This window comes from Anarhichas minor, unplaced genomic scaffold (genome assembly GCF_050575085.1).
Source record: "Anarhichas minor isolate MPS153535 unplaced genomic scaffold, ASM5057508v1 ptg000033l, whole genome shotgun sequence".
NCBI lineage: Eukaryota > Metazoa > Chordata > Actinopteri > Perciformes > Anarhichadidae > Anarhichas > Anarhichas minor.
The window spans coordinates 5,046,907-5,060,852 of NW_027466479.1; the positions used below are offsets into that span (position 1 = coordinate 5,046,907).

Here is a 13,946-nt window from a genome sequence, read left to right on the forward strand (position 1 = left end):
AAACTCTTGTTCCATAACAAATGAATGAAATTAAATAGAATCTTCATCAAACTACGGATACAATAATTTGTTATTGTGACTATAAATTATCACAATACAAAATAGATTTAGATAAGTGAATTAATCACAGCAACAATATCTCTATCAAATCCTCACAGTGACATTTAACGTTGCTTTTCTGTTCATCATCAGAGTGGTTTGATATTTAGTGTGTAGTCAACCACCTGCTTTCTCGAAGATCCTGCTACATCAATATTAAAGTGAACTTTGTTGTTTCATAACGCTCGCATACAGTACACAACTAACTATATATTTTTTTTTTAAACAAAATTAACTCAATCTTGGGAAGTCATGGGAAATTGTGGTTTCATGTGGATCTCCACTTCTGTTGCTGTTTGAGTAACTGATACGCAGTCTGAGCCGTCTCCATAGTCCGCTGTAGGGGAGAGTAACTGAACCTGTGAGGCCCTCGGGGAGCTCGCTGACCCACATTAAAGGGTTGTGTTTCACCTGATGATGCTGATGTTGGGAATGTGCATGATTGTATTTGTAACACTCGTGTCTGTGTATGTGTGTGTGTGTGTGTGTGTATGTGTGTGTGCTCCTGCAGGTCCAGCCGATGAAAACAAGCCCCTTCAGCCTCTCTCCCACACCGGCTGTCAGCAAGGTGTGTGTGTGTGTGTGTGTGTGTGTGTGTGTGTGTGTTGCTTTGGTCAATCCCAGCTCATAACCCTTTCATAAATATTGGCTGTCATCAGCTTAAACATCAAAAATCTGTAGCAATCAAACCTTTTGTGTGTGTGTGTGTGTGTGTGTGTGTGTGTGTGTGTGTGTGTGTGTGTGTGTACACGCCATTAAGAGCTGAGTGATTCTTTTTTATATCCGTTCACGCTTTAAAAATCACTTTCCTGTACCGACTTCTGAATGTTGTCAACAAATGTAGTTTTAATACCTTTTATGTTTTTTTAATTGTGTTTTTGTGTACGTATTGAAAAGAACAATTCCTACAATGAATACAATAGACTGTATCTAAGAAGGTAGTTACCGTGACATCAGCCATTAGTTTGTGGACCACCGTTCTGAAGCCTCTGTTCTGTATTTTGGCCGTCGCCATCTTGGTTTGTTGGTTGTCGACCAACTTGTTCTTTTGAAACCAGAAAGGACACGAGAGGGTGGAGGGTGTACATAACACGTCGGAGTGGTAACATGAACTGAAGATACACTATGAAAGGGTTAAAGTTCTAAGATGAAAGCAACGCTGTGGCAATCACAAAGTAGCCCCGCCCTAAAGCATCCCCTGCTTTATGGTCTATTTGACTCTAAATGGACCATAATGTACTAAATGAACATCATGCTGTATTGAAGAAGACTTGAAACTAGAGATTGAGACCATAAACTCATGTTTACAATGTTTACTGAGGTAATAAATCAAGAGAGAAGTAGAGTCATTTTCTCATAGACTTCTATACAACCAGAGGAGTCGCCCCCTCATTAGAGAGAATGCAGGTTTAAGGCACTTCTGCATTGGCTTTACTTTTTAGAACCGGAGGTTTCTGCCTGACGTGATCATGCAGCTGGGTGTGAGCGGGTGGTTGTGTGGGCATGAAGGCATCTGTGGTGTGTTTAATGACGTTGGTGCCCAAGGTGACACTCTTGTAGGCAGCACTAATTATATAAGATCTGTCTCCGTCCGTCTTTACTGAGAGCCAAAGAGCCCTGAGAGAGAGAAGGCAGAAGGAAGAGAGGATCAAATTACACTCTCATTTTTTGAGAGTGACAGGTTTTGGAAAGTCATTTTGGAAAGAATTTTGTTGTGTGCTACGGAATGAATTGTTACAGTGAATTTTTATTTTCCGCAGCTGTTTTCCAACTATTAGAGAGTGAAAAAGTTGTTTGTCTTCATTTTCATACAATAATTAACATTTGGAGCATACGGTACAGTTATAAATGCTATTAAGGGTCCTTGATAAAGTCCTGGAAAAGTGTGGAAGTGTTGTCCATCCTAAAGGATGTGAACGAGGTGGCAGTGAGTGATTGACAGGTAAAGAAGCAGCACAGTGCGGTGGTGATGGATGGGTAACGACAGCCGGAGGTCAGAGGTAAGCAGCGTTCCTGACACCTCGAAAAACGAGGAGGGTTGAGTCAACCCTCTGGACGGGACGAACACTTGAACAATTGAATCAGCAGTGAGCAGCAATAGAGGCTCGAGCTCACGGAGTCACACGATGAAGCGCTGATGAATTATCTTTGACTCTCTCTCTTCACCTGCACAATCTGGTTTGTCTTCTAACGGCTCTACATTCTGAGAAACCTGTGCCCCGGTTTAATGGGACGTTTGTGAGAGTGGGGGCCAAACTGGTTCCTCAGTATGCAGCTGCTGAACGTCTGCTGTTTGTCAGATGTTGGTTCAATACTGCATCGTGTTTTGTGCGAGAAAGCAAAATGCGGAAAGCGGAGGCAGAAATATAGTCAGTCATATTGAGTTGAACGTCTGCAATAAAACAGACCTATTCTTTCGGCGTTGGATTGTTGTGCAGGTTCAGTACCACTTGAGTTTACATGAACGTAGAGAACATTTGTCCGCTCCAGCAAAACAACTAAAAGTCCGATCAGCAGTATGCCGAAGTTGCTGAATGAAGGTGGGCCTCTGTGATCTTCTTTAGGGAAAGAGCGAGGAGAGCGAGGAGATGACCCACAGCACCGTCCCTCCTGCACCTCCTGCACCTCCCTCCCAGCAACAGCAACAACAGCAACAACAGCAACAACAGCAACAACAACAGCAACAGCAACAACAACAGCAACAACAACAGCAACAACAACAGCAACAGCAACAACACCACCACACACAGATGATGCTGGCTGGCAGTCAGCTAGCAGGGGTGAGACAACACACACACACACACAGTAAATTGTGTTTAGAAAATGTTTTTGTTTTTTGTAATGCAATTGCCAAGTGGAACGTTTTGACCCCGTTCTTGTCCAACATGGCGACTGTCTTAACTGATTTCAAAGCTGGACAGTTCCCCTCAGTTCATTTTGACTTTATATGAAAACTGATTTCATTTGGAAATTTAGCAACATTTGTACAGAAAAATGTGGCATTATCTACAAAATCAGAACTATTTTATCTTTTCAGTCACTTTCTTAACAAGTTGAAAGACTCAAAGTCTCTCTTGAAATGTCAGCTCAGCCCTTCTGCTCTTTTTCTGCCTCGTGTTAGAAGATGTAGCCGCAGTAGTCCACATCTGTGTCTAAATGAAGTTGAGTTAAATGCTCTGTGAATGAAATAAGCAGCATTCGTATGTTCCACCCTATGTTCACTTCTCCATGTTAAGCTCAGAGGAATGTTGTGGCAACTGTCGCGCGCAGGGGAACATTCAGTAAAATGGCATAACTGCCCTGAAGGACATGAAAACACTTGCACAACACGTAGGAAGAGAAATACCTGAGCTAAATGTTCTGTAAGTTAAGTGGAAGGCTTCTCTTGCTTGTCTTGGCTCCGGCATGCTTTTACTCTGCGCTAACAGATTCGTCTACGCCTCTATTCCTGGAACTGCTCTTTGTTCTCTCTGCTGACTTTCCTTTATGTCTCCACTCATGTCCCGATCATTTCATTCTTCCTTCACCGCTCTCTCCTCCTTTTGTCGTCATACCTCGCCCTGTCCTTCACATCCCCTTCCTGCGTCTGTACGTCTTCATCTCGTTTCTTTCTCGCCTCAACGCCATCGCTCCTCCTCCTCCTCCTCGCCCCCCTGCTCTTTCCCCCCCACACAGCTTGCTGCTCTCCTCCCGGCCCAGCAGCAGCTGCTCCTCCAACAGGCTCAGGCTCAGCTCCTGGCGGCCGCCGTTCAGCAGTCCAACGCCGCCCACGCCGCCCATGCAGCCCACGCAGCCCACGCAGCCCACGCCGCCGCCCAGCAACAGGCCAACCAGCAGCAGCAGCAGAACCAGTCGCAATCCCAGCAGCAGCAACAAACCAAACAGGAACAAACTATCCAAGTCCCGCCTCCACCACAGCTGACCCTGTCACAGCCAATCCAGCTCACAGCCCAGGTATGAACCTTTTTACTGAAACCACCCTGCTGGTCGATAGATACACATGAAGATAAGCATCTCACCCGTGAGTTGCAACTTTAACACTTCTTCAAAGACTTCTGTGTTTCCTTGAAGCCCGGTTTCTCTGTGCTGTGGACTGACACATGTCCGTGTCTGTCGTTGCAGGACATCCAGCAGCTGTTGCAGCTCCAGCAGCTGGTTTTGATGCCGGGTCATCATCTCCAGTCTCCTGCCCAGTTCCTCCTGTCTCAGCCAGCACAGGCGCAGCAGCAGGGTGAGGTCATCGCCTGATCTTCAGTTCTAATGATTACAATAAAATACGCAATTGAGCCACAGAACAGGAACTCTGAAGGACCAAAACCACCGAGATTTCACTAAATCTTTCTGTTTTTAATCAAAAATAATGCATACTTCATTTTAGAGCCATAAATCACTGTTTGTTGATTCTTTTTACAGCATGCGTTGTTGTTGTTACCTGGTTGCTTTACCGGATAATTAATTGAGTCATTTGGTGGATTGTTTAGTTTATTGATTGGTTGCTCTTCCTGTCACAGGTTTGCTCTCGACACCAAATCTGATCCAGCTACCTCAGCAAAGCTCAGGGGGACTACTGACAACTCCACCTCGCCTGGGACTCCAAGCACAGGTAGGAAATGTCTGGGGGGAGAGAGAGAGAGAAAAGAAAGAGAGAGAGAGAGGGGGATGGAGAGAAAGAAAGAAAGAAAGAAAGAGAGGGAGGGAGAAGGGAGATATAGAGAAAGGGAGAGAGAGAGGGGACGGGGGAGAGAGATGAAGAGAAAAGAAAGAGAGAGACAGAGAGAGAAAGAAAGAGAGAGATGAGAGCTATCAGAGTCAACCAAATGATAACAGAACAGAAACAGAATGAGCTCCCTGGTCCTACAGCAGACAGCTCACTGTGACAGTGACTGATGTTATTAACACAGTACAGACTGAGAGCTCACTGCTCCCACATAGAAAGAGTCAGATGTAAGGAAACACGCTAAAGAGCAGCGACTGTGCCACCTGTGGTAGAGACGGAGCAGCACATCCTCACACGCTGCCCAAAATACACACCTGTCTGGAAACAATATTTAATAATAGGCATCCACATTTTTATTCAGTCAGAAAACGTACCGAGGGAAATGGAAGACAGTTTTCATTTAATTTATGTATCAAATGCATAGATAATTGACTATATCTTGCACACACATAATAATAATAATCAATATAATACTAATAATTTATTATTTGTTTATGTCCTTTATTTTGTCACATTAAGGATTTTTTTTATACTGTTTCCTTTCAAAGAAAAAACAGCAATTTGTGGTCATGCCAATAAGGCTAGTTGAATTTGAGAGAGCGAGAGAGAAAGGGGGGAGACGGGGAGAGAGGGGAAGTGAGAAAAAGAAAAAGAGACCTTTGGAAACTACATAAGTGGGTCTTGTCGTGTTATTTCCGTGCCAATGGAATGGCTGTTGAATCTCTGTCAGACTGACGTTCAGCGCTATCAACGGCCGTCTGCTGCAGACCACCTGCAGAATGCAAAACGCTCGATTGTCACGCTCCACTTTAGGAGACACGAGTCACTTCGTAGTTTAAGCAAATAGCTAATATCTGCTGGAAAATGCTGCTTCTTTCCATCTTAAGAGGCAGTCTCCCAGTCCAACGGGGATCTTGGCTCCCGACGATGCATTCACACAGCCTCCCCTCGTGTCCTCCGCCTTTATCTGCCATAACGTGATGCATGAATGCGTCTCCACACACCTGGGGGCCGTTATGGATTTTTTCATTAGGCCGTGATGAAGTCATGTCAAACGCGGCGGCGGGGCGTCCCCTGCTTGTCCGTGTATTTTATGCACAGAGACGGTGAATGTAAACGAGGCGTGCAGCAGCAGATATCACGCATGCATCTGGTCAATTAGTCGATACCCCCAAAGCATGCTGGGGCAAATTCCTTCCTCCTGCGTCGAGGGTTAAACGCAATATTAGATTCATAGATTCATAGTAATCTCTATGATTTGTCAATGCACCAGGGTCAAATTATTGTTTTTTTATGCATGTTTATTCACTATCCAGTTTATTTGGAAAGTTTCATTTCAGAGAATGTTTTTCAATGCCTTGACAGCTCTGCATCATTTTGTAGTATTAATAATAATAACTTTATTTATATAGCACCTTTCAAAACAAAATTACAAAGCACTTCAAAGCTAAATCACAAACCTGCCTACCTACCTAATAACACTGTCTTCCTGATATGACAGAGGGAGAAGAGCAGCGATGTTGTGGTCGGTGGAAGCGGCGGTTCCATAGTTGCCAGCGGCGTCAGGACGTCTGTAGGAGCCACCTCGGCGTCCGGCAGCGCCATAGGTTCCTCGCTGGCGTCCGGATTGACTCCCGGAGGTCACGGGAGTCACATGGGGGAGGAGCCCAGCGACCTGGAGGAGCTGGAGGTGTTCGCCCGCACCTTCAAACAGAGACGCATCAAGCTGGGATTCACCCAGGTACAATCCGACAGGGATGAGAGGAAGGTGGAGCGGAGTAAGTCGCGTGAGTCTCAGTTCTGTTTCTGATTTTTTGTTTCGTCCGTTTCGGCCAGGGGGACGTCGGCGTGGCGATGGGAAAACTGTATGGCAACGACTTCAGCCAGACCACCATCTCCCGATTCGAAGCTCTCAACCTGAGCTTTAAGAACATGTGCAAGCTGAAACCGCTGCTGGAGAAGTGGCTGGGAGATGCAGGTAAACAACGAAAAACTCAGCAGAGCCGGTGCTTAACCCGGTCGACTGCCGACACCGGTCTGTCATCAGGAACATGGAGAAAGCAGAGTTTATTCCTGGCACTTTATCATTTTGCATGACTTTAAAGTTTTAAATGACCTGAAGTTAGCTTAACACTTCCATTGACAGTACAACGGAGTATTAGGGCCATTGTAGGTAAAACAAATTATTGTTATTATTCACTAGCTTAGGACCCCACCTCGGACGGAGCGAGCCTTCGTCAGTTGTTTGGAGTGTTGAGGAATGGTTGATGGAGATTTAGCCTGATGCGATTTGGGGGAGGCTTAGCTGAGGATCCACTGCGGCTCCCGGGCCTTGCAGATCCCCCGGTCTCCATATGGGATAGGAGGATGATGACTATGGGGGGAGATAACTATTAACAAGAGGGAGGGAGGGTGGGATGCAGAAAACGCGAGCGAGCCGAGGCCTAGAGTGGGTAGGTATTTATAGGAGTGTGGCCGGAAGTGGGCGAGTGGCTGAGGTGTGGTCCTGCTCCTGAAATTCAGCTAAGTTTTATCTCCAATTAATTATTATAGAGCCAGGGGAGCGCGGTCATTTTCAGAAAAAAAAACTTTATTAATATTATTTCCACGATTAAAGCTGTGCATTTTATAAGAAAATCTCTTGGTTTTTCTCTGAGATTAAAGTTGTAAATTGAAAAGAGAAAAAACTCTTCTTAGATTATGAAGTCATGAATTTGCAGGTAAAACACTGCTGTATCGTGAGCCAGCAAATATATTCATTTTGTTAGTATTATGTTTTTCCTCTGAATATTGCCCTCATCCCACGCCTCCAAATTGCTTTTGTTTATTATTCCCTACAATTGCCCTAATATGCCGTCATTTTTGAAAATAAATATTGTAAACTGAACAATCTGAAAGTCTCTCTCTTTAACGCGTTATTTAATCTTACTAGATAATATGGCATTTTGATACATCCATAATGCAGCCGTAATCCATCCATTTAGCTGACAGATTACTCAGCTATACTGTATGTCAGCAACAGTTCTATAAATCCAAAGTCATCAATGTGATACATTTTTTTATTTTGCCGTCACCGTATGAGTAGAAACAACGTGATGGTTGTTTTACTTCAAACAAACCCTTCTTGTCTCACTGTGTTCCCTCCGACAGAACACATGGCAATAGACAGCATGCTGCCCAGCCCGTCTCTCTCCTCCCCCATGCTGGGCATCGAGGGTCTATCCGGCCGACGCAGGAAGAAGCGCACCAGCATCGAGACCAACGTGCGAGTGGCCTTAGAGCGCAACTTCCACATGGTAGGAGAACACAGGAAGCTGTATCGGTCATATCTGCACATGGAGACAGATCCATGAAATGATATCAAGTCATTCGAAAAAAAATCCTATCTCAATGCATTTTACATTTTTAGCTGGTATCTGAAAAGTAAGGTATTTATTGTAGATAAATTAATTGTGTAAAATGGTGCAGGTAGCAGATTCAAGAGTGGAGTCTCAGCTTTAATTTTAGAGTAATAATAAACGTGAAAATGAAAACAAATTTAACTTATCGATTTAGAGGGGAAAAACTATTTTTCGCGCAAATTGATGTTTTTTTTATTGGCAATTCATGAGTTATGTTTCTTAAGGAACCTCATCTCTTTGAACGGTTGGACACACCACAGGGGCCACGTTAAACACTGCGGTACTGTGAGCCGCCAAATAAATTAATTGTATTGGTATATGTTTTTCCTCTAAATATTACCCCCTTCCATGGCTCTCTTTGTTTATTATTACACCATAACATTGTTAAAGACAAATCATTTGAGGTACCCCAGGTGGGAGTTTAAGGGTAAAAACCAGCATTGTCACATGGGTTTCCCCATCTGCTCATCTGTCTGACGCTTTTCCTCCTCAGAACCAGAAGCCTACCTCGGAGGAGATCCTTCTCATGACGGATCAGCTCAGCATGGAGAAGGAGGTGATCCGCGTTTGGTTCTGCAACCGCAGGCAGAAGGAGAAACGCATCAACCCCTCCAGCAGCACCACGCCTCCCCTGCCCAGCCAAACCTCACCTGTCATGACACACAAAGCCCCCTGCTACAGCCCGCACATGGTACAGTCCACCGCTCGTCCACTAACTCTTACTCGACCGCGTTTTTTAGTTTTTTTTGGTGTAGCCAGATATTTGCTGGACAGATGGATTTGGAAGCATTTCCTAATTTTTCTCTCTCTCCCACTCCAGATATCGAGTCATGGTCTGTCCCAGGTCACCGCCTGCCTCAGCACAACAGGTGAGCTCAGCTGTAATTACTGTTTGTGCCCGTGCAGAGTCTCGTCCATTAATTATTAAAGGTCAGAGTCCCAATTGCCTTTTTTTTTGGAACCCTGAGGCCGGACACGGGAAGATTAAAGTGCTGCTGGCGTTATTTGGGAGAAGTTGATGTTTCTGTATTGTCGGAGCCTTTCCTTTCGCTGGTCTGATGAAACACTGAAGAATCATCACTTTAAAGAAAATGATTTCCGCGAGAGGGAGATTGAAATAGAAAACATGATGTTTTGTTGACGACAACATGGAGGCACGGGTCCCATCTCGAGTTGTTTACCTCCATGAGTCACGACATGTCTTGGTGATTTATAGACCTCAGGCTACAGTGCGAGCTATCTCGGGCTTCACAGATATGACAGATGGCCTGACAGGTAACAAACACAGCTGGGAAATTTATCGGCCCGTTGAGCCGAGGCTAGCGCTCTGCGCTCGGCAACCTCCCTCTCCGGTCCGCAGTAGAATGGAGTTAAAGAAGACGCTCAGGATCCTGACTGCTGATGAAGAACCGTCAGGATCCTGAGCCTTATTTAGTAACAACGCTGTAACTCAAACCCGCCGCACGGCATCAACATCCCTCTTCTTCTCCTCTTCCTCTTCAGCCGCAAGCTCTTCAGCATCCTGCCCCATGACTCCCGTCAGCTCCGCCACGGTGGGCTCCACCTCTTCTTCTGTGACCCCGCCCCCTCACAGCACAGCTAGCTCCGCCCTTCACAGCCTCGGGGCCCACGGGCTTATCACCGGGTGAGTGTTTATGCTTTGTAGTTTTCATCCAAGATCCAAAACAATGCACTTCTTTACTATTAAGTATTTAGCATAGCGGCTCGACTTCAATCCGCCCACATGTTCTTTTTTTTAAGTCAAAGTTACAGCAAAAGCCAAACAATCAAACGCTCTTCAGTTTCCGCGTCTTACTTTTTTTTTTATATATATTTATTTTTGTAAAATTTATGTATTTGTTTTTTGAACTGTTGGTCAGATAAATTGAGATTTAATAAATCCCCATTTTGCAAAAAAATTTATAATGAATTGATCTATAAATAAATGAAAACATGTTAAGTTGACATCACCTGATACATATGTAGCTGCATGCTACAAAGGAATCTGTGGCATTCAGCCATTCAGACCGCTGCCACGCCGGTTCTACTGCAATTCTGCATGTTTACACACACACACACACACACACACACACAGCTAAGGCATGCGGTTCTGACAGATAGAAAACAGCAGCTGCTGCACAAAAAAGTAGGAGAAGCTGCTGATGCCTCAGTCGAAACACAAGCCAAGTTCAAAGCCCTGAGGTCTCTTATAAGTACGTTAACCTGCCGACTTTTTCTCTACATGTGTGAATTTTTGTGCGTGTGTGTGAATTTGCGGTCCATCCACATTTCAGGAACACAATGATGGGAGTAAGCACAGGGATGAACCAGGCCCTCATTGGCAGCAACCCCCTGGCTACCATGCAAGGTGTGTGTGCATGTGTGTGTGCGTGTGTGTCTGTGTGTGTGTGTGCGTGTGTGTGTGTGTGTGTGTGCATGCAGGCTGTCCCCCTCCAGCCCAGCGAGTCTCCATTTCTAAAGACCTCTTCCCATTTCACCCCTCATCCATTCTGCTCAAAATTAATTTCCTCGCAGCCTCCGACGACCGTAGCCAACAGCGAGCCCGGCTGCACGCTCCTCCTCCTCCTCCTCCTCCTCCTCCTCAGCACAAACTTGTTGAATCGCTCAGTGTGGTGAAAGATTCAATTTGATTCTCATACAATAGCCCCGCCATTATCACAAAGTGACAAGAGCCCCTCGTGGCAAAGCTTAGGAGGCCAAGTCAGCTTACAGTAAACAGATGAACAGGCACAATCCCCTCCTTCTTCAACACCAAGGCCTGTCGGCTAAATAACTAGTCTCCTCTCAAAATTCCCCTTTTTGAAGGAGGCGATCTGCTGCCAAATCAATTAAGCATCACAAATAAGGTCCGTCGAGCTCAGCTTTGAATCCCTTACGTGATCCATCTCCCTATAGCGCCCATTCAGACCTTCCCCTTTTCTCCCGCTCGGTTCAGGGCCGGCCTTCCTCCAGGCCGCTGTTGATGAGAAGGATACAGTCTGTTACGGAAACTGCAGCTCTGGCACTGCCGGTCTCTGATAGCATTACGGGCTGAAGGAGGGAAGAAAGAGGAGTTCCGGGGTTGAAATTAAGTTGTTGAAGCGAAAAAAATAAAAAAGGATTTCTGCTTTGAATCCCCCTGGCCTAGCCCCCCCCCCCCCCACACACACACACACACACGCCATGTATGTTTACACTCATGGCGCTGTAATAGATAGAAGCTATAGAAGGTTTCACTCCCTCCGTTACAGCAGAGCTCTGTCTGACGGGTTTGTTCTGCCACGTTCACCGCAGTAGTTCTGCAGAAAAGATTCTTAAAGATGTAAATAATATATCGATGCCTTGAAAATATGTTTACGATATCTAAAGCGGTCATTCCCAAAGACTGGGTCAGGACCCGCAGGTGGGTCACAGGACGTATTATTTTGGGTCGCCAAACAAATTATTAGAATTTATTCCATAGTCTTTTATTTAACTTTAATATCTGCAGAACCCTTTACAGCCACACGAGGGAGCCTGAATACTCCTATTGTTCTGATAATTGTAGCGTACTAATAATATTTAATATCTAATATCATATTATTACTGATGAGAGGAAATAGCTTGGTAACTCTCACTATTTATTTTTGTATTTAATGTGTGTGTTTTCAATAACATATGCATAAAACAAAGTTGTGATACATCAAACGTGTCGCAGATCGCTTCAAAATGGCTGATTTACTTATTAAAGATGAATGCAGAAATGGCCAGGATTGTTCATTTACAATTTACATAGATAAGGCCTATACCGGGAATCGGGTCGCGAAAAGTGGGTCCCCAGAAAAGAAGTTTGTGAATCGCTGGACCTCTGTCCTTTTTTTTTTTTTTACCGTGGCGATGCGAGGCTTCGTGTGCCGACGGTCATGTGTGTGGTAAACAAACATCATCATCTTCACCGTTTTGCTGACTATCATTTGTCCCCTTGCATTCTGGGGTTGCGTATTCATCACCTCCAAATGTAGATAGAAACAGACTCATTTGTAAAGGTTCAGTTCACTAAAATTACAAACAAAGAATCCATGCAGACAGTTTGGTTTTCAGATCTCGTCTTCTTCTATTCTTTTGAAAATTGTTTTGTTTTGAGTTTGGTGAACTGAGCCCTTTAACCATTCACGCCATCCTGTCAATCATTTATTCCTGTTGTGTAGATAAGACGGTGTCGTGCCTCATCATCTGTATCTGTGGTTACCTGATGTGTTCACTGACTTCTCTTTTATTCCTGTCTCTGTCTATCCTTCTTTTCACCTCTTCTTCTGTTCTTCCTCCGTTGTTGCTGTGTCCCATCTCTGCTCTCGGTGTCCTCTTCATTCTCCTACCGCTCCTATCCTCACTCCTTTTCTCTACCTCTCTTCATCATCCCTCACATTGTATTCATCACTTTTTTGCCTTTTTCTTTCGATCCCTCTGCTTTCTCTTGAGTTTCTTGCATCTTTTTGTTGTTGTTGTTTTTCATCTCTTCCCCTCTTCCTGTCTCATCTCTCTTTCCATCTTCCCCCTCCTTGCTCTTCCTCCATCACTGTCCGCACTCCTCTTCCTCTCTTCCCCCCCGAGCAGCCCTGGCAGCCAGCAGTGGGCAGCTGTCCATCTCTGGCCTCGAGGGCGGAGCAGCTCACATGCTTCTGGGCGGACCCGGGTGTCCCGGCGTACCCCACTCCCTCCGCCCCTCCCTCTTCCTCAACCGCCCCACCCTCCTCCCCATGGTGACTGGCTCTATGGCGACACCCTCCACGCCTTCCATGGGACTGGTCAGCGGTGTTGGCGGGTACGGCCCGAGGCTCTCCTTCTCCCAATCTCCGCCCCCGGGCACCAGTGGCCTCATGAGCCCGACCTCGTGCCCCGAGGAGTCCGCATCTCCTTGTTCAAGTCCCGCCTCTTTCTGTTCCTTCAGCGAAGCCTCGCCACCGCCCCTGGGAGGGGCCATGGCCGAGTGATCCTCGACTGACAGCCAAAGTATCCTATCAGCGGAAGACGAGGAGGAGGAAGAAGAGGACGAGTTAAAGGAGCTTTAAAAAAATCTTAAATTTACAACCTCGCCTTTCAACCAAAGCCATCTCTCTGTCTGATCCGTCTCCGATATCGTCTCTCTCTCTCTCTCTGCGTCCCCGCTGAAGTCTTCTGAAGCCAAAAATATACACGGACGGATGACGGGACGAAGCCAAGAGAGAGGGAGGATGGAGAGGATAGAGAGAACTGAAGAGCGGAGGGGGGGGGGGGGGGATTTGAAACCAAATAATGATCTACAGCTGGAGAGGTGGCACTGAGGAGTGTTTTATTTGCGCTTGGCATCGGGAAACCGACAGCATGCTTTTTATCTGCTGGAGGAAGAGACGAACTCGCCGAGGGCAGGGATGAGAAGAGAGACTGTGTGAAAAATGGGAGGCAAGCAGAAAAGATTTGTTTAACAAGCTCGGAAGGTCACGTGGTTGTAACCGAATTTAAAAAAACAAAGAGAAGATGCTAGAAGAGAAACACACACTTACAAAGATGAAAACCAAAATCTCCAAATACCAAAAACTGAAAACCAAAAAAGACAACAAACGAAAAAAAACAAACGGAGAGAAAAGCTTTAGTTCAAAAAAAGACTTTCACATCCTGATCTGTCCAGGTTCAGCTCAATGCTCCATTCTACTTCATGCCAAGCATTCTGCATTTCACTCAGGATTTCCTTTAGTCTCATTCTCAGTTTTTAC

General features: G+C 45.4%; 1 protein-coding gene across 1 annotated transcript in view; it reads left to right on the forward strand.

The window, feature by feature from the left end:
• The window catches only part of pou2f2a (POU class 2 homeobox 2a), a 60,623-nt gene extending 47,436 nt beyond the window's left edge, over positions 1-13,187 (forward strand). Inside the window, exons 4-16 of the mRNA XM_076106390.1 lie at positions 611-667; positions 2,664-2,879; positions 3,775-4,053; positions 4,222-4,330; positions 4,611-4,702; positions 6,318-6,557; positions 6,653-6,794; positions 7,967-8,112; positions 8,711-8,908; positions 9,038-9,086; positions 9,721-9,862; positions 10,512-10,585; positions 12,811-13,187. Coding sequence (XP_075962505.1) covers positions 611-667; positions 2,664-2,879; positions 3,775-4,053; positions 4,222-4,330; positions 4,611-4,702; positions 6,318-6,557; positions 6,653-6,794; positions 7,967-8,112; positions 8,711-8,908; positions 9,038-9,086; positions 9,721-9,862; positions 10,512-10,585; positions 12,811-13,187 — 2,121 coding nt within the window. The remainder of the gene's footprint in view (positions 1-610; positions 668-2,663; positions 2,880-3,774; positions 4,054-4,221; positions 4,331-4,610; positions 4,703-6,317; positions 6,558-6,652; positions 6,795-7,966; positions 8,113-8,710; positions 8,909-9,037; positions 9,087-9,720; positions 9,863-10,511; positions 10,586-12,810) is intronic.
• Positions 13,188-13,946: the final 759 nt, after the last annotated feature.